Consider the following 21,517-nt stretch of genomic DNA (forward strand, 5'->3'; position numbering starts at 1 on the left):
TTTCACTAGTAGCTTTCCTGAGTGCAGCAGTCAAAATGACTTTGTCAGCGGCTGCTGCGTTCTTCATAGGTTGCGACCAAAGTAACAAAGCTCAATGTAATCAAGTATTGAACGGGCTCTCACTTTTCACATCAATACTTTATCATACTGATCATCGTCATCTTGGTTACTGACTATGCAGAGCGCAGCACAAGAATCTAGGAACCAAGGCAGCAGATGTTCTCCTTTGGATAATCATTTTATTGACAATAAGGTGCACAAAAAATCTTACATGCAATGTTTCGGCCACACAAGGCCTTTATCATGCGATAAAGGTCCTGGGTGGCCAAAACGTTGCATGTACGTGTTTTTGTGTGTATTTTTCTCAATAAAGTGATTAACTGAAGGAGAACATCTGGTGCCTTGGTTCCTGGATTCTTATATTGCTACATCGGCGAAGTTTGTACCAAGACTGCATGGACTACAGAGTGGTGCTCGGTATATACCATTTGCATATGCAGAGCACAACAGTTGATGATAAACTTATCTCGCATGCTGCGCTTTGGATAAGCACTGACTGAAATGACAAAGGCGGAGTTTAATATAATGAAGTATTGAATCACGTGCACAGCATAGTAGAGCTGCCAATGACAGTCATCTCACAGAGCTTACTCAGAGCCAATACCAGACCTACAGAGAACATTAACAGTCTATGGGATAGGGAGCGCAAAATTCTTGCTTTTCCCCAGGTGCTGGTGACGCGCCCCCTGGGCCTGTGCTGTGCAGGGGGAATACCCGGAGCCGGATCGCTGGGGGTTGTAGTTCTCCGTGGCGGTGACCCGGTCTGTGCCCAGGGCGGTCAAACCAGTGGCAGTCTATTGGTATTGTAATTGTCCGACTACGCCACCCGTGGATTGCGGTCAGTGGGGACCGCCGTTGCGCTGCAGACCGCTGAGGCTGATGTTATATGCGCAGCCAGGAATGGGATGACTCCCCACAGGAGAAGTATTGCCTCAGGGCAGCTAGAGTGAATGTTGGGAGTGATGGTGTCAGCGTCCCAGTACTGATGGTGCTGGTGCGGCGATGAAACACAGAGACTTGTAATTGCAGTTTCCAATGCTTTACTCACAGTTGTTATTCTGGTCACTTGTGCACATGAGGGACCGCCTGAGCCGTGCTGCGTTCACCAGGCAAGGGACTCGACCAACTCCCAGGCAATTCCAGAGCGTGGCACAGGGCTCCCTTCCTTTCCTTTCTCTGGCCGTCCCCACCAGTGACCCACCTTTGTCCAGCTCCCTCGGGCCTTCTCTTGGCGGAACCTATCTCCGGTTTCCCTGACCCTATGCGGTATGCTTTCCTGGTGGATGTAGTGAGGGGTCGCACCAAGATGTGGTCACAACCTCCGGTCTTTGGCTGAGGAATCTGTTGCCTCCACCAATTTGGGTTCCGGTACCCTGTTCTGCCAACCCTTCACCCTGTATCTCCTGGGCATATGGGGTTCCTTCTGTCCTCGTGTCTCTGGGCCTTTCTCTGTGTTCCTTGCTTCCTTTCTCCTCTGTTCCAGTTCCTTTCTTACTTTCCTTTCCGTTCCTTCTCCTCTCTCTTTCTGCTGTTTCTGGCCTCCACTCCAGGCCTGCCTCCGGAGCTGAGCCCAGACTGAGCCACAGCTCCCTGTCAGCCCTCTCTAGCTGAACTCCTCTCTGAACTGGCTCCTCTGACTGACGACTGTTCTAAGATGGTGCCCATCTTATATACCTCCCTCTATGTGTGAGCCCAGGTGACTTGCAACCAATGGGCTCCTACCTATGCCCAGAGACCCACCCCTATCTGCTCCTACACCACTGGGTATTCCACCCCCTCCCCACTCCAGCCAGGAACAGATGCTGTCGTGCCTGCACTTCTGTCTAGTGGGAGCACCGTTGAGCTGTCCCTCGGAAATGGGGTGTGTGTGATGCATGCAGCCTACTGAGTCCTGGTCCACACTCCATCCTTACCCGGGAGTGGAATACCACACCTCTGGTTCGAGGTGCAATACCCCTGTAGCAGCCGAGCCCTCGGGGTGCTACATTGGCAACCCACGTTACACCCCTCAGTCATCTATTGAATTACAAAGATTTTATATTGACAACCAGGATAGTTTATTCTGCTCAGTAAAACACTGAAACGCAGCCAGAACCATGATGAATCAAAAGGATGTGAAAGGGAAGCTTTGATGCCAGTGTAAACACCATGGTTTTAAAATAAAATATTTTTTTAAACTGTCTTCTTAAATTATGTCTCTAAATCAAATAAATTAATATTTATGGTTTATATTTTTTTTTACTGTTGATATAATCTTCTTATGAAAAATATGTTTGCATTACCACTGCTGTTTCAACAGATTTAAAGAGTTGGCCACTTTATCTTTATTTCAACAGATATGTTAGGGACACAAGCAATAGTCACAAGCAAATATAGGAGATCTTATACTTTATCTTGTCAGTGAAATCTACTCACTTATGAGCCAGTTCTCTCCTCCCCCAGCCTCCTAAACTCATCATTTATTCCTAAATACAACTAAGACTAGGTTCACACTAATACAGTGCTCCCAATAAAGCACTACAATGAAGTTTCTGTCAGAATCCCCGAAACACTGGATTCCAACGCGAATGCCATCACAGCCCAATGGAGCCATTCAGTTAAATTAAACCGACTGAGTCACTGTATGGCCTACGTCTTGGCAGTAAGGCTATGTGCCCACGATGCAGAATTGATGCAGATTTTTCCTGAGCGTTTCTGCATCTCCCTGGCAGAAAAAACGCATGCGGATTTTACATGCATTTTTTTCTGCCAGCGAGAAGCATTTTTTTAAGCGTTTTTGCATGCGTTTTTTCAAGTGCTTTTCCAAGCAATTTTGAGCATCACTTGGAAAAGTGCTTGACAAGTTGGTCACACAATATAAATCCATTCAACTGGCATGGATTTATATTGTGTGACCAACTTATGCTGCTTTAAATGCAGCATGAATAGTAAAAAAAAGAATTAAAATGTAAAAAATAAAAAAAACATTATACTTACCTCTCCGGTGGCCCCCTCTGTCATCGGCGTCCCGCGGTGTTCTGAAAGGACCTGCGTTGACGTCATTTAGTCAACTGACAGGTCATGCGACCGCCAACGTCAGCGGTCGCGTGACCATCACATGACTAAATTACATCACCGCAGGTCCTTTCAGAACACTGTGGGACGCAGAGGACAGAGAACGCCACCGGAGAGGAGACCGGGGGCCATCGGAGAGGTAAGTATAATTTTATTTTTTATGTTTTCTTTTTTTTACTAATGGTACCCGGGTCTGGAGGAGAGTCTCCTCTTCTCTAGACCCGGGTACCATCCGCGCATTGAACCGTATAACATCCACATGCATACATGTATACATGCGGATGTTATGCAGTTCAATGCAAGTCAATGGCGGCGATTTTGCCGCGATTACGCACAAGAAATGGTTGTGCTGCGGATTCTTCCACAATGATAATCCGCAGCGGAAATTTCCGCAACATTTGCACAGCACATGCGAATTATCATTGGGAAACATGGCAGACAACTTAACAAGCGTTTTTAATGCGTTTTCGCGGCGGAAACGCATTAACTCCTCATCGTGGGCACACAGCCTAATCGTCATTTTCTGACATGCAAAAAACGTGGTCTACAACAGAAACCCTGACGTAGTCCTCAACAGAGACTAATGTGTAAGTGTGAGCCTACCCTGACATTGCTTTTCAGAGCTCACTGAGGGATTAGATTACAGCTGCCTGTTAAAGTCTAAGGAGCGGAGAGGAATGAGGGTCAGAGTGAGAGAAACAGCTGGATTCAAGGCTACACCACTGTTTACTGCTGTTTAATGTCCTTCGTGCTGCTGCTTCTGAACCAGTGCTACACAGAGACAAGAGAGCAGGAATCCCTTCCGTCTCTGTGTGCTGGGTATGGGAGTCATCATACCACTACAGCTTCTATCACTGCCGCCACACAGCTTCTGTCCCCGCCACCTCTTTCAATGAAACAAGACTTCATCAGGCGGCGGGGATAGAAGCAGCACCACAGCTTCTGTCATTATCCTGAAATGAATTGTCATCAGGGGTGGTGATGCTGTCACTCACCCTGCTTCTATTACCAACCCTTGATGACTTCTCCTTTCAGTGAAAGAGGTGGCAGGGACAGAATCTGTGCAGTAGCGGTGAAAGAAGCTGCAGAGCCGCAGTCACTTCTCTCTGCCGCTATCACAGCGTCATCAAGAGAAGGTCGGTGAAAACAGCTATAATAAGTGATCACAGTACCGCCCTATGATGACATCCTGTTTCAGTTGTAATAGAAGCTGTGGAGAAGTGAATACAGATACATCCTCCTGTGATGTACCATTTACAAATTTACAGTGCATTGTGAAAGTATTTAGCCCCCTTGAACTTTTCTACCTTTTGCCACATTTCTGGCTTCAAACATAAAGATATAAAATTCCATTTTTTTGGGGAAGAATCAACAACAAGTGGGACACAATCGTGAAGTGGAGCAAAATTTATTGGATATTTTAAACTTTCTTAACAAATTAAAAACTGAAAAGTGGGGCGTGCAATATTATTCGGCCCCCTTGAGTTAATACTTTGTAGCGCCACCTTTTGCTGTGATTACAGCTGCAAGTCACTTGGGGTATGTCGCTATTAGTTTTGCACATCGAGAGGCTGAAATTCTTGCCCATTCTTCCTTGCAAAACAGCTCGAGCTCATTGAGGTTGGATGGAGGGCATTTGTGAACAGCAGTTTTCAGCTCTTTCCACAGATTCTCGATTGGATTCAGGTCTGGACTTTGACTTGGCCATTCTAACACCTGAATACGTTTATTTTTGAACCATTCCATTGTAGATTTTGCTTTATGTTTGGGATCATTGTCTTGTTGGAAGATAAATCTCAGTCCCAGTCTCAGGTCTTTTGCAGACTCCAACAAGTTTTCTTACAGAATGGTCCTGTATTTGGCTCCATCTATCTTCCCATCAATTTTAACCATCTTCCCTGTCCCTGCTGAAGAAAAGCAGGCCCAAACCATGATGCTGCCACCACCATGTTTGACAGTGGGGATGGTGTTTTGAGGGTGATGAGCTGTGTTGCTTTTACACCAAACATATCGTTTTGCATTGTGGCCAAAAAGTTCGATTTTGGTTTCATCTGACCAGAGCACCTTATTCCACATGTTTGGTGTGTCTCCCAGGTGGCTTGTGGCAAACTTCAAACGAGACTTTTTATGGATATCTTTCAGAAATGGCTTTCTTCTTGCCACTCTTCCATAAAGGCCAGATTTGTGCAGTGTACGACTGATTGTTGTCCTATGGACAGACTCTTCCACCTCAGCTGTGATCATGGGCCTTTTGGCTGCATCTCTGATCAGTCTTCTCCTTGTTCGAGATGAAAGTTTAGAGGGACGGCCGGGTCTTGGTAGATTTGCAGTGGTCTGATACTCCTTCCATTTCAATATGATCACTTGCACAGTGCTTCTTGAGATGTTTAAAACTTGGGAAATCTTTTTGTATCCAAATCCGGCTTTAAACTTCGCCACAACAGTATCTCGTGTAGCATCGGCGTCTCTGCCTCCTGCTGGGCAGAGACGCTGTTCCCCTCACGGCCGCGGTCCAGGTCCAGCGTCTTCCCGCTCCCCTGATGCTGTGGCGCGCACCGAGCGCGACTTCCCGGGCACTGTGCTTAGGGCGCGCGCGCGCGCCGTCCTATAGAGTCCCCGGCCAATGGCCGGAAGACTTCCCCTATATAAGGCACCTCCTCCAAAATGGAGGTGCCTGTGCAAGGTTGTTGTTCCGTGTGCTAACACTTGCTCCAGCCCTCAGGTCTTACCTGGAGCACCTGTCTGTTACCTGTTGTGCTCGCCAGCCAGCCTACCTGGAGCACCTGCCTGTAACCTACCGTGCCCGCCAATCTGCCTACCTGGAGCACCTGCCTGTGACCTGCCGTGCCCGCTAGCCTGCCTACCTGGAGCACCTGCCTGTTACCTGTCATGCCCGCCAGCCTGCCTACCCGGAGCACCTGCCTGTTACCTGCCGTGCCGCCTGCTTGCCTATGCGGAGCACCCGTCTGGCTAACAGCCGAACCAGCCTGCTTATCCACCCGGACCACCAGTCAGCCTTCCTGCCATGCTCATCCGCTATATAGGTCAGTTCCTGCCATCTGACCAGTGGGAGTCACCTGCTCTCACACAAGGTCGGTCCCAGAGTGGCACCTGGTCCAACTGCCCGGTCCCTCCCTGGTTCACGGAGTCGACTAAGCCGCTGTGTGACCTTGGTCAGGCCGAGTAGGCACTTAGTCACTCCCCTCTGGTCCCTCCTTGCACCGAAGCACAGAGGTACCACCACCCGGACCCGTAACATCTCGGACCAGCCTGGTGTGTTCCTTGGTCTTCATGATGCTCTCTGCACTTAAAAACAGAACCCTGAGACTATCACAGAGCAGGTGCATTTATACGGAGACTTGATTACACACAGGTGGATTCCATTTATCATTACCAGTCATTTAGGACAACATTGGATCATTCAGAGATCCTCACTGAACTTCTGGAGTGAGTTTGCTGCACTGAAAGTAAAGGGGCCAAATAATATTGCACGCCCCACTTTTCAGTTTTTAATTTGTTCAAAAAGTTTAAAATATCCAATAAATTTCGTTCCACTTCACGATTGTGTCCCACTTGTTGTTGATTCTTCCCCAAAAAAAATTATAATTTTATATCTTTATGTTTGAAGCCAGAAATGTGGCAAAAGGTAGAAAAGTTCAAGGGGACCAAATACTTTCACAATGCACTGTATACAGGACATTTTATGTATCAAACAATCCATTTAAGCTCAAGCTTATTCCTGTTACCCATGTCTTCTTCAGTGTAAGAATAGTTTAACTGGTTGTAAAATGCTATTTTATGCATCCATGAAAGACTTTATGGCACCATAATCACTTTTTAGTTAAGAGATTAAAGAACCATAAAAGCAGTGGACTAACTACCAGCATTGTTTTCCGAGTTTATAGATTGCATTTTGGTGATGTTTTCGCTTGCAAAAATTGGGAATTGATCCAAACAAGAGACATTAAAAGCTCTCTCTTAAAGAGGTTTTCCACTACTAATTTCACCCCCTTTCATATGTCCTAACTCTTTCTAACAATCAATTTGCTAATATACTTCTATTACCTGCACTGCTCATTATTATGTGGGCCATCTAGTCTTCTGTTGTGATTCTGGCTCTGCTGCTTCCAGTCAGGAAACCGGAATCGGACGTACTGAGAAGCGTACGTTATTGATGGGGACGGGGCTACCTCTGTGAGTGACAGCAGTCTGAGCACGCATGCTCTGATCAGACATCACTCTCCTCTGACTGTATCCTGCTGATGCTTTGGAGTGCCGTGCCTTCAGCTGACAATCGCTGCCATATGCTGCTTGTTATTAGAAATCATATCATAGAGCTTGTCAGCTGAAGGTGCAACACTCCAAAGCTTCAGCAGGATCCAAGCAGAGAGGAAAGTGAAGCCTGATCTGAGCTCGGTCATGCGTGGTGCAGACTGACTCTGCCAATGCTTTGAAGTGCCGTCCCTTCAGCTGAGAAGCCCTGTGATAAGCTGGGCTTGTCAGCTGAAGGCACTGCACTTCAAAGCATCAGCAGGATGCATGCAGAGGAGGACAGTGAAGACTGATCTGAGCATGCATGCTCACACTGCTGTCACTCACAAGGTAGCCCCACCACTACCAATGACGTGCGCTTCTCAGTACGTCTGATTCCGGTTTCCAGACCAGAAGTAGCAGAGCCAGAATCACTACAGATGACTATATCAGACACGTAAATAGAGATAGGCTATGTTCACGCATCACGTTGTTTTTTGCGGCACAAATCTGCAGCAAAACTTTATCTTCAGGGGCATTTTGTTCAGTATTTTTCTTGCAGTTTTTGTGCTTTTATGGTGCATTTTATCAGCATTTTTTAACTGTCCTTCTGTCTCTATTTATGCATGTACATAAAGTTCTATGAAAAAAAAGAACCACATACTATTTTGCCATCAAAAACGCTGAAAAAACGCTGATGAAAATTTTGGTACGTTTTTTCAGCGTTTTTTTCACCACCCATTACTTCCTATGGGTGAAAAAACACTGAAAGAAGTGACCTGCTCTATTTTCCAAAAAAGCATGCAAGGCACAAAATACGCAACAACAAAAAAAACCATGATGTGTGAACAGAAAATTCTGGTTTGTCATAGATTTTGCAGGTACTGCAAAATGCTGCTGAAATTTTGCATAAAAATTTGCAGCAAAAAACGCTGAAAAAAACATGATTTGTGAACATAGCCTGAGGCTATGTGCCCACGTTGCGGACCTGAAGCATATTTTTTACGCTTCTCCCTGGCGGGAAAATCGCATGCGGATATTACATGCGGTTTTCCCGCCAGGTAGAAGCGTTTGTGAGGCGTCTTTGCATGCATTTCCGCATGCGGGTTATCAAGCACTTCTCCAAGCATCACTTGGAAAAGTGCTTGACAACTTGTTCAGAATGGTAAAAAATAAAAAAATAAACTTTATACTCACCTTCTGATGCATTCTCTGCCCCGTCCGGAGGCTTGAGCGGCTCACGCTGTTGTGTGCAGGACCTGCGGTAAAGTCATTGAGTCATGTGGTGGGTCACATGACTCAATGACGTGGCAGGTCCTTCAGACAACAGCGCGACGGAGGGAAAACATCAGAAGATAAGTATAAACTTTATTTTATTCTTTTTTTTACAGGTTCTTTGGTACCCAGGTCTGGATGAGAGTCTCCTCTCATCCAGACTTGGGTACCATCCGCACATTGATTCCGCTGCGCTTCCGCAAAATGAATGAACATGCTGCGGATTTTTGACCGCAGCATATACGCTGCGGAAAAATCCGCAGCATGGGCATTGACATTGCGGAATGCCATTGAGGACCATGGGGTGCGGATATACATGCGTTTTTCAAGCGTTTACGCTGCGGAAATTCCGCAGCATATACGCTTGAAAAACGCTACGTGGGCACACAGCCTTAAGCTTACAGGAGCAGGGCAGGTAATAGGAATATATTAGAAAACTGATCGTTAGGAAGAGTTAGGACATATGAAAGGGGGGGAAATTAGTAGTGGAAAACCTCGTGCATTTCAGAGGAGCCATGCATCGTGCCATACAAATATATAGTGGTATACAGAATACACAGAGTCTATATAGAAAGATACAACACTTAATATCGAACTACACATCCTAGGAAACTGTTCCATATTTTGCACCATATTGTTAGGTGAAATAACCATAAGCACAAAACCAGTTTTAATAGAAAATTATTTGCAATTCAGACTATACAAATTGTTGACACAGCCCATACTGTTATCATCCATTAAACTATGACTGGTCTTTATTGCAAGTAGTAGTACTCAAGTATTATTAAAAAGCCCATAAGAAAATCTACAAAGTTTTAACCATTGATATTCTCATCTGTTCTCAGTGGTGAACTAAAGACGTTTCTCCCAGCCGTGGCTGATTTCTTGGTCTTGTCCAAAATTCGCAAGATGTTGGGTTTTTCCCACTGCCAGAAACACTTCTCAGGTGCGGCTCCAATCTCCGCAGAAACACTGGAATTTTTCCTGGGGCTCAATATTACTTTATATGAAGCATACGGCATGAGTGAGACCACAGGGCCCCATGTTATGTCTGGCCCTCACAACCATCGCTTTCAGTGGTAAGAATTCTTTATTTTCTCATGGCTTCTATGGATCATTCAGACAAGCCTATATTAAGTCAATGTGCTGTCCATGTGCTGAATGGAGAGCACACTGATCCAATAACTGGTGGGCCAGTACACAGGAACGATTTTCCAGAATTTTTCATATGACCCAATAGTCCATTTGAAAAAAATGGCAGCATGCACAAGTCTGGTCTGTTTTATGGTCCAGACTTCTGCACATGTACACTATTTGGATGAGAACACAGAGCTAGCTACATCCGCCATCTATGAATGTGACTAGATTGGAACAAGATTTAATGCAGGTCACATGAATCCTGGACTTAGACCTTTAAATGTGTTGTTAGTTAAACATTACTTACAGTATTTTCCATTTAATAATTAAGCTGCCCAGTAATTGTTTATGACAGACCCGCTCACTTCCCCATCGGAACTAAGCGGTCCTGACAATATTACGACTCCACACACCTGCTGAAACACTTGCACAATCAGCAACTTTGCAACAATAAGAAACTTTGTAATATAACTTATCAGAGAAATCTGCTTCTATCTCCACTGGGACTGTTCTTTCAATTTTCTCAATTCACAGACAAAATTTGTCTTCAGTGAAGACAAGTTTTTTCCCATTAGTTGATAAGAGATGGCTGTGGGGATATTGTGTGAGGGGCTGTGGGGACAACATACTTGTTTGTGGAACCATTATACCATGTGATAGGCTGCAGGGACATCATACTGTGTGCGGGACATCATACTGTGTGAGGGGCTGTGGGCACATCATACTTGTATGTGGTGCCAACATACTTGTGCGTGGGAAAAAAATATTGTGTGAGGGGCAGTGGAGACATCATGCTTGTGTGAGGGGCTGTGAGGACATCATACTTGTGTGTGGAGACGTAAAACTGTTTGGGAGATGTGAGACATCATACTGTGTGTATGGGATTGTGGGCATATTAACCTGTGGGTGGAGGGTTGGCTGTGGGGACCACATGATATTCTGTGGTGGGAGCTGTTGATCAAAGTACATCTATACTTACAAAATATACTTAGAGATGAATAACAGGAGCAGTATGATTTTTATAAACTTAATAAAAAGCAGTGAATTATATGGTGTTAATTCACTTCTACCAGTAAGAATACATGAAACAATAAGCCCTATCATAACATTTATTTGCAGAAGCTACGGCACAACATACTTGAAGTGCACCTGTCAGCAGGATTGTGCTCAGTAAACTACATACACTGTCAGGTAGGCGCCATTACACTGATTAATATGATATCTTGGTTGATGAAATTTGTACTGTGGTTCTTGTGTAATCTTTTTACCTTCAGTTTGGAGATAATGATATGCTCGTGCTCCGGGGCGGCCTGTGGGGGGAGCTCTATCTGGTGTTCTGCTTACATATTCATCTGTATGCTCTTATGACAGCTCACTGGTCATTCACTGACCTGCCTCCTATTTTACATAATGCATCTAGTAATGCGAAGCTAAGTAAAATAGGAGGCAGATCAGTGAAGGCACAGTGAGCTGTCATAAGAGCATACAGATGAATATGTAAGCATAGCACCAGATAGAGGCCTCCCACAGGTCGCCCCAAAGCACGAGCATATCATTATCTCCAAACTGAAAGTAAAGATTACACAAGAACCACAGGATGGATTTCATCAACCAAGGTATCATATTAATCAGTGTAATTTCGCCCACCTGACAGTGTATGTAGTTTACTGAGCACAATCCTGCTGACAGGTGAGCTTTCAGCATTTACAATTACGCCCAATCAGTGGAGGCAATTCGATAAGAATCTGGCCTAAACCCCTTAATAGGTCACAATATTTTTGCAAGACTCAGCAGTTGCGAAAAAGTTATGTGACTTTTGGTGTTTACATGCCAGTCCCAGCCGGCTACGCTAATATGGGTGTGGCATGGGCAAGATGGCCGGTGGTCATGCTAGCCCGTCAAATTCCTCATAAGTTATGCCAATAAAGTGGATACATCCGGTTGGATACATTTCTGGTACCGGTGCACGCTGGGTACCAGACATGCCTGAATCATTAAGCGGCGAACGTCACTTAATGAATCAGGTCAGTGTACTCCAGCGAGCATGTCATTAAGACTGACATGCACTATGCAAGTCTTAACGAATCGTCCCCAGTGTTTCTTCCACTAGTGAAGTGGAAAAGTGAAAGTTGCAACCAATCAGCTGCTGCTGATTGGCTGTAGTGATCACCTGACAATGTTTATGTCAGGAGGCCAGAAGGGGACACGGGACCAAGAGCAAGAGAGTAATACTGGTCTGGGAGAGAAGTAATAAGTATAGATTTTTTTAAAATGTCCGCAGAATCTTGGGGCGATTAATTTGGAGGCATGCAAAGGCTACACAAATCTAAAAGAAAAAAAAACTGGATGTAATTTGTACAGAGGCATACTTTCCTAAAAGCAGGATGGCCATGAGGCTGTTTGTTAGAAAGCAATATAGACTCGTACTGTTTGTGATATTTGCACACGTTAAATATTTGCAGCAGACATTTTTGTTTTAAAAACATGTCTCGTCAGGAAAGACGCTGCATAAAGAACGCCTGGTTTTGCAACGTTTTTGCTTGCGTTTTAGATGCATTTTCTTAATACGTTTCTCCAATTCATTAGAATAGGTGAAAAACACTAAAAGAAGTGACATGCTGCAGATATAAAACTGATTTCAGAAATCTCATTCACTTTACTTGGACAGTAAAATGTTGCGTTTTTTCAACAAAAAACGCACAGGAATAAATAAATGCAGGAAAGACAAGGCAAAAATGCAACATGCAGTAATACCCATTCACTCTATGTGGATATGGATCTGCCAGGTAATAAGAAACCAGTTTATCTCTGGACAGGTGTGCATTCAACATATGTCCACACCTTCATACAGTTATTCATAAGATTATGCAAACAGTTGGTAACAAACAAAGAACAATACAGGGAACATGACAAAGTTCACCAGTGACTGTAATGTGTGTAAAGGGTTTTCCACCACTTTTTTGAAAACTGGCCAAGAGGAAATGACCTTCATAAAATTAAAAAATAAGGGATGCTTACCCCTACAAACCTCAACCATGGCATTGTTCTCTGCCAGAACCGAAGTGATGTTGTCTCGTCCATTCAGTCACTGGCTGACCACTGAGGGCACGGATTCACTGCCGTGTATAGTGACTGACAGATAGGACGTCATGACTTCTGGTCCTGCCATAGAAGATCGAAGTGGCAGGTTTTTGGAAGTGTAATTTTTTTTTCTTTATATTATAAGGATACGTTCTTTCTGGCCAGATTTAAAAATAGGAGTGGAGAACCCATTAATACGCAAGCAGCGTTTAGTTCCGAGACGCAATTTTTGTTTAGGTGAAAGAATCCTACATGTTGAACATTCACATTGTTCGGTCACCTTTCAAAGGCCCAATAATCTTATCTACTGTTCCCCAACTCTATACGTAGTAAATAGTAGTAAATATATATGATAAGTATTAAATACAAGATCAGTAGTTGTACATTGCAAGCAGATTTCAAACTTTTAGGAATGTTCCTACAACGAGCTTTTGGTGAACTTTTGATGTGGCAGATTTTTGCCCCATTTCTGCACCTATTAAGTAAATTAGGTTACTTGCGTTTTTTACTTAGTTTTTTTTACTTGCGTTTCTATCGCGTTTTTGACGCTGAGTTTTTTGTCTCTTTTTGGTATGTCATGTTTTAAACAAAACTAGTTTTTGAAACTTCCTAGTATTTGGCTTTGACAAATCTTTATTTATATAGTCATGTGCCAATTCCACTCGTTTTTGATGTGTTTCCGCCATGGAAACTCACTAAAAACGTACATGCGGTTTTTACCTGCAGATTTTCTGCATCTAATGCAAATCTATGGGAAAAAATGTGCACATAACACTCAGCGTATCTGCAAAGTGACTGCAGGCGGTAGCCATGACTGAGCTGCTACTTCACATCGCCCCTGCACTTTACAGGATAATCGTGTCGCAGTCCCAATGTGCTGTCCAGTATGGGGTGCATCACACTCACGTGTAGGCACCAGACCTCCACTGTCTCCAGACCTCCATCTTCCGGAGCCGCCGCAAATAACTCAGGTTACAGACATCGTATTAACCAACAAGTTTGCTGGACCGTAGGAGCGTGATAGTACAGTCCACCATTCTTACAAATCCCCAAGAGAAATTGATATGTTGCGTATGTGAAACATGCACCGCAGGTCAGTTTATGCTGAGCAAAAAATAAGCACAGTTTGCATGAGATTTCTATAAATCCCATCCACTTTGTTGGAACTGTAAGATACTGCATTTTTGATGCAGCAAAAATAGTCAGTGTAAAAAACTCTATAAAATTCATCATGGGCACACAGCCTTAAAGATTAGTTTAGGTCCAGCTGCTGGATCCCTCCTGATGAGCGGTTATTGCCAAAGAACATTGACTGGTGCTCATTCCTGCTGGGAAAATGTGTATTAAAATGACCCGAGTGGGGAGGGAAGCTTGTGCAAGACTTTCCTGCTCTGACATGTTGGGGAGCCCAAGGTTTTATTCACTTTGGTGTGATATTGCTCTATGTACATGCCAAATATTGAGCACTATCTGACACCATAATATGACGCCATCACGGGATTGCAGGCCATTGTCGGACTGGAGAACACGGGGCCCACCATAGAACATCACTCTTGGGGCCCACTATTCATTTACTATAGAAATAAGAAAGGTTAAAGTCTGCAACAAAAAGGAGGACAACGCTATGTACATTAAGATAAAGCCCATGAAACTAAACATCAGAAATTTCTTTATTTTTTTTCTTATCACTATTTCGACTACATTTGATTTGATGAGCTACTTTGCACCAACAAGGGATCTAGTTGGTTTATAAAATGATCAAAGGGGGATGGTGTAGAGTAGTGGTTTTGTTTGTTTTTTAATAAAGTATTCTTGTTTTTTGTAATACTTTATTATAGCATTAGTAATGGATGTATCTGACAGACACCTTTAACTTATCATCGCTGGGGCTAAGTGTCAGCCAGCGTTGTTTTGTTGCCTCAAAAATTGACCCCTCTTGTTTCTCCATTAATTGCACTTTCATCCTCTCATGGGTCTGCAGCAGCCTTAAAGCGTCAGCAGAATTGTGCTCAGTAAACTACATGCGACATTACACTGAGTAAAATTATACCTTGGTTGATGAAATCCAGTGAAGGAACAGTGAGCTGTCATAAGAGCATACAGATGAATATGTAAGCAGAGCACCAGATAGAGCGCCCCCCACAGGCCGACCCGAAGCACAAGCATATCATTATCTACAAACTGAAAGTAAAGATTACACAAGATCCACAGGATGGATTTCATCAACCAAGGTATCATATTAAGCAGTATAATGTCACCCACCTAACAGTGTATGTAGTTTACTGAGCACAATCCGGCTGACAGGTGTGCTTTAAGCGTTATCAGTGGTTGTGTGCACACAACCCAACCAGGTGAGCACCATTATGCAATTCTTTTAACATTGTTACCCAGATAAGACCCTATTTTGCGCTTTGTGTCTTTCCAGTCCTTCTTTCCTGTTGTAGCTTCTTGTCTCCAAACAACCCATACCATTTGCTGAAGATACCATAGCCAAATCCTTTCAAAGGCAGTCATTTAATGAAAAATTCCAGCCAAAGCATAAACGTGTTTTTGTGTCTGTTGAAAGACTTTAATGGGTAATGCATGACGCAGAGATGGAAAGAACACCACAGAAAGAATCCCTGTGTCACCCTCAGGCCTTGCACTTGGCCTAACATAGCATATCATTTTTTAGCTGAATTTTTTAAAAGATCAGACAATCCCTTTAAGGCTATGTTCATACATTGATTTTATCTCTTGGCAGTAAAAAAGCTGCAAACAAAACACAGGTTTTGCTGCTTTTCTTACTGGGCATTTTTGCTGCATTTTTCAGGATCTTAAAATTCAGCTTTGCTTCCACCATACAAGCATGAACAATAAAAAGTGTTAGACCAGCAACGCAAGACGTATGTGACATCATGAAACATTTTTGGAAAAAAAGAGCAATTTGATCAGATTATTTAGTGAAAAAAGTTTCATAAATGTGAAAAAATAGTGACTATTCTGAACAAAAAAGTTCATACGAGTTCATGAAAAAATACACAATTAGAAATGTAAAAACAGCAGGAGGAGATGAATTGGCCGAGCATAGTTTACCTAAGACATTGGTAGTTGGTCGGGCAAGGTTTACTTTCACACATATCACTAATTTAATTAAACTTGTACTAATTAATACTAACAGTTCATGTGAAGAGACCAAGACATTATGGTTTAAACTCGGGAAAATCACAAAAAAAAAAAAATAAATATTACACATACTGCTATATCTTTGTTTTTTTCACGAAAAATGCTACAAAAACTGATGACAATGTTTTTGCTGGTTTTTTTGCACTATTGGTGAGAAAACACTGAAAGATTTTAAAAAAATGCAGCAGTTTTCCAATTTAGCCAGGAAAAAATAAACAAGCCTGTGCATGAGATTTCAGAAATCTCATAGATTTTGCTGGTACTGGAAAAAGCAGCTTTTCATTTGCACAAAAAAATGCAGCAAAAACACAATGTGTAAACACAGCCTAATGGTTTATGCACATTAATTATTTGCTGCAGACATTTCTGCTCCAAATACTGAAGTGTTGGCAGGACAAAAACAGCATAAAATATGCACATTTTTGCCACTTTTTGATGTGCCTTTTCCCCTTCATTAAAATAGGTGAAAAAAAGTTGCAAAAACACTGAAAAAATGGACATGTTGCTGATATGAAAAGGTTCAAATCTGAAAGAACAAAAATAAGCAACACAATTTCTGGAATCTCACTCACTTTGCTGGCAAGAGGAAATCCTTCATTTTTTTGTGACAAAACTGCAAGGAAAAATCAGGACAAAAACGTAGCAAATTGATCATGCACGAACACACCTTCAGCTATGCTGCTCACATATTACACATTACTGTATTTTTTGCAACATTTTTATGCAAATTAAAAGCTGATTTTTACAGTACCAGCAAAAGTTATGAGATGTCAGAAATCTTATTCACACACTTGTTTTTTTTTCCTTACTGAGTTGGAAAACTGCAGAATTTTTCAAATCTGCAGCATTTTTCCACGCATTGAAAGTAATGAGAGTGCAAAAAACGTAGCTAAGCATTTTTGCAGCGTTATTGGTTATTAAACATGTACTGTAGACAAATCATACAAGTAATCCGCACCAAAAAACCTCAGCAAAAATGGTGCATCTTGAACGCTGGGTTTTTACTGCCAAGACCGCAGGTTTCGGCTGCTGAAAAAAATGCTGCAATAATGCAACGTGAGAACATAGCCTTAGGCCGCATTCACACATCCATGTTTCATGATTTCTACACGGACTGCAATTCCTGGGCCAATTCCATGTCTCCTGAATCGAATTAACAGGCACATATATATATATATATATATATATATATATATATATATATATATATATATATACAGTATATGCACGTGAGACTGTTAGTTCTTGTCAGGAGTCCACTGGTCGGTCCAGGGATTATAGTTGTGTGCACAGACCATGAAATGCGGACAGGTGAATGCATCCTTAAAAAGGATTTTAACCTTTTAAAAAAACTAAACTTCTTTTTGATTTTTTTTTTCTAATTCTTATCAGCATTGAAAATTATTTAACTTTGCAAATCACTTAATTAAGCGATTTGTTTTCAGTGCTGAAAAAACAAAAATTGCATCCACGTAGCCACAATACCATTGTTTACTCCTTAGGGTGCTTTCACACTGCGTTCAGGCATCTGTTCGGTGGCCCCATCGGGGTTTATGCCCAAACCTCTGGCAAAATAGGATTCGGACGTATGCGCTGATGGGGCCATACACTGTAATGGTGCTGGCAGAGAGAACGTGTGCTGTGTCGTGCATCATTTTCGGGAGTATACACCTACTGGAGACGGACCATCCAGAAACAGTCTACTACGTCTGAGTGTCCTCCCCTCCTCCAGTAGGTGTATACTCCCAAAAATGATGCATGACACAGCACACGTTCTCTCTGCCAGCACCATTATAGTCTATGGCCCTGTTGGCGCATACGTCCGAATCCCGTTTTGCGAGCGGTTCGGACATAAGCCCTGACAGGGCCAAGGAACGGGTAGCGGAACGCAATGTGAAAGCACCCTTAGTCTAGTTGTCTGTACTCCATTACAATGCACTGCTGATCGTTAATACATTCTGTGTGTCTAAAATATCATATATTGTCCGCAAAACACTGGACGATGTTAAGTTTGTTAATATTCCTGATCTCCCCGGCTTTCTGTGCTCATACTTCAGAGAGAATGGTCACATGATGTAAAGGTTTGAATCGCTCCTATACAGACAATGGGGCAGAGTTACTAATCTTGTTCTATATGGAGACAATGCAAACTTAGGCTAGTCAGTGAGAACTATATATTTTAGCATTTTTATTTTTTTTAAATTAAGCATAAGATTTTTTTCTGCTTATTTCTAAGTCCAATAGACAAGCATCATGCAGTAAATGCCATACCTAATGTACAGCACTTGCTTTTGGGGAAAAATGTCTACATTTTGCTATAGACTTTTTAGTCTCTAGTTTAGTATCTAGCCACAGCATTTTGTAACCAATAAAAAAAGTAAAATGCCAGGAAAAACGCACTTCAGTCTGAAGTTTGTAATAGAAAATATAAATCAAATATACTTTGAAAGAATCAGAAATAAGAAAGGACTGGCCTCCCTAAGGAACACTTGACACTTCTTTCTTTTACGATTCAAAATATGAAAATGGTTGCTAAAACAAATGTGACTTTTCTGACGACTTTAGTGCTGGGCACTTGTACTAATGCATTATCAGTTTATCAAGAATTACTTGTGTCCACTCCGTCATATTCACAAATATCTTATTGTGGCGACACCTAGACAATAGGATGGTTGTCACCTTTTCCATACCAGTATTAATTCTGCAGTTATGCTATTGTTACAGTTGTGGTAAAACCGTCCCTGGATGCCAAATGAAGCTTGAGAATAAGGATCTGGATGGAAACGGAGAAATCTGTTTCTGGGGGCGGACAGTCTTCATGGGCTACTTGAATATGGAGGATAAGACTAGACAAGTTTTCGACAAAGATGGTTGGTTACATTCAGGAGACATTGGGAAGATGGATTCTGAAGATTTTCTGCAAGTGACAGGCAGAATCAAAGGTACGTTGGAAATGTATGACGAAAATTAGAGTTTTAGGCCACGTTCACACGTTCAGTATTTGTAAGCCAAAATCACAGGAAAAACATGCACCACTTCTGTATTTATCCCCAACTCCTGGTTTTGGCCCTACAAATACTGATGTAAAATACTGACCAAACACTGAACGTGGCCTTAAAGGGACTGTTCAAACCACCCAGAGGCGCTCGATGCATCACGACGGGTCCCGAGCAGGTGGGAAGGTGTATATAAATGATTGGCCCTGCCATGAAGAACTGAATGGCAGGACTTAGGTTGAACGGTCATTTTATGACTGTTCAAACCAAGTACAGGAGCCCAGTGCAACCTTGGAGAGGCTAAACATTTAAGAGCACCTACCCACCTATTAGTTTTCCGTCTATCGCCGCCCCCTCTTTTCTTTGATTGACAGCTCTGACGTCATATGCGCACTTAAATGTTTGGCCACCCCCTGGTGCACCGAGCGCCTGTACTTGGTTTGAACAGTCATTTTGTGGGGACAGAGTCCCTTTAAGCTGAATCGGACCATTGAGGAAATTCTTGCATTGTATTTGGCACTTCTCTATAACCTTTATACGGCTAGCAGCATGTGGTCTATTTAGGAAGTCAACTTCAGTCCATTGTAATGGTTTTTTATAGCTTTGTTTTGTATAAGCAGAGCTGATTATTACCGCTGGTGGAGAGAACATTCCTCCAATCCTCATTGAAGATGCCGTGAAAAGACATTTACCAATTGTGAGCAATGCAGTGCTGATTGGAGATCGAAGAAAGTTTCTTTCTATGCTGTTTACTCTGAAGGTACTGTAATTAATAGATAAAGAGTAGATATTAAATAGGTTTTCCCATTCTGGAAAACATCATTTGGCTGTAGTAAATTTAAAAAAAAAAAAACAACTTTGCCTTACTCACCCTCCCTGGGTCCAGCGCTGAGTTGCCGCCGCTTCCGGTGTCTGTTATTGTCTGCAGCACTGAAGTCATGTCAACAATGCTGCAGGCAATCAGTGAACTCAGCAACTCTGAGCAGCTTTTGCCGTCAGCTCAGGGAGAACTACTGAGCTCAGTAATTGTCTGCAGTGCTGTCAACGGGACATCAGTTCTGCAGACAATAAGACACCGGGAACAGCAAGGGATACTCCGAGCTAGACCCATAGAGGGTGAGTGAAGCACAGTTTTTCTTTAACAAAAAAAAAGCAGCAGCCAAGGGTTTTCTGAAACCGTAAAATGCATTTAATATAACTTACTCTGTTCATTACCAGAGCACTGTGGACATGGATACTTTGGAGCCATTGGATAAACTTACCTCGGAGGCAATACAGTTCTGCCACCATGTTGGCAGTAAGGCGACAACAGTATCAGAGATTGTGGCACAGAAGGACACGGCTGTGTACAGCGCTATTCAAGAAGGCATAGACAAGGTCAACAGTGAAGCGGTGTCAAATGCTCAGCGCATCCAGAAGTGGACAATCCTCTCCAAGGACTTCTCAATAGCGGGTGGTGAAATGGGTGAGATGTCAATAGTTTATTTATTGCATTATCCGATGATTCTGAATAAGCCTTATGATCGGTCATCACCATAATCTGCACAGATTAGATTAAAGGGGTTGTGCCAGCCACAATACAGTGTATCTGTCAGATTTTTGGGGGTCCAACTGATCAGGAGAATGACAGTCAAGTATGTTTTATTCAAATGGGAACGCTCCATATCATCAGGGTACACAGCGATCAGACCCCCATCACCCATCCTCTGGGAAATGTAGGACGCCCCCTTTAAGAGTGTGTGCTAGATCTTTATTTCATGATTTTATTCTATATTTTTCTCCATAACGCTTTAGGACCCACTATGAAGATAAAACGACATGCCATCTTAGACAAGTACAATAAAGAAGTAGAAGCTTTCTATTCACCAGAACATTGAAAATATCCAAACACGAAGCCAAAATGCTGTCCAACCTGTAAATCCACCCGAGAAGAGCACAGTCCAGCAATACAACCAAGCCATCTTCTTCAGGTTTGGTGAAGAAATATAGTTGTAGTATTGTATAAATTAAACAGATAACCTTTATTGTCAGAAGTTAAAATGTTCTAAAAAGTTTTTACTTTTTTAATGTTTTTACAAATAAAGTAATCTAGACATTTTTTTTTTTTAAATAAGAACTAATACTTCCTGCCGTAAATATCCCATCACTGCCCTAAGCTGGCCATACACATCAGATACCTGTCATGTCTGCCAAATGCTGGTTCGGTCAACTGCTATTTCTAACGGCCCTTCCCACCAAACACATGCACTCCCAGATGGATCGAGCATGCATGGGTTTTGAATGGGGAAATGGGAGGAAGCTGCTGCCAGACAATTCTGATAGAGGCTCATCTTGCCTGGGAACAAAAGGATCAGACATTGAATTTCAACACGCTTCTATTCCCTTGACATTATTACTGGTAATCCAGAAATCAGCAGCTTCAGCTGTATTGTGTGGCCAGCTTTAGTCTGTATGCACCTCAGATGTAAAAACAAAATTTCTACCTGTCCTCAACAAAT

At 42.7% G+C, this 21,517-nt stretch overlaps 1 protein-coding gene across 1 annotated transcript in view; it reads left to right on the top strand.

The window, feature by feature from the left end:
• ACSBG1 (acyl-CoA synthetase bubblegum family member 1) overlaps positions 1-21,517 on the top strand; it is an 82,389-nt gene extending 60,872 nt beyond the window's left edge. The window contains exons 10-14 of the mRNA XM_073652686.1: positions 9,486-9,719; positions 18,748-18,965; positions 19,640-19,779; positions 20,238-20,484; positions 20,814-21,517. Of these exons, the coding sequence (XP_073508787.1) occupies positions 9,486-9,719; positions 18,748-18,965; positions 19,640-19,779; positions 20,238-20,484; positions 20,814-20,896 (922 nt within the window). The 3' untranslated portion in view covers positions 20,897-21,517. The remainder of the gene's footprint in view (positions 1-9,485; positions 9,720-18,747; positions 18,966-19,639; positions 19,780-20,237; positions 20,485-20,813) is intronic.

The sequence above is a fragment of the Phyllobates terribilis genome, unplaced genomic scaffold, assembly GCF_046119375.1.
Source record: "Phyllobates terribilis strain yellow unplaced genomic scaffold, ASM4611937v1 Scaffold_11__3_contigs__length_659146591, whole genome shotgun sequence".
In the NCBI taxonomy this organism is placed as follows: Eukaryota; Metazoa; Chordata; class Amphibia; order Anura; family Dendrobatidae; genus Phyllobates; species Phyllobates terribilis.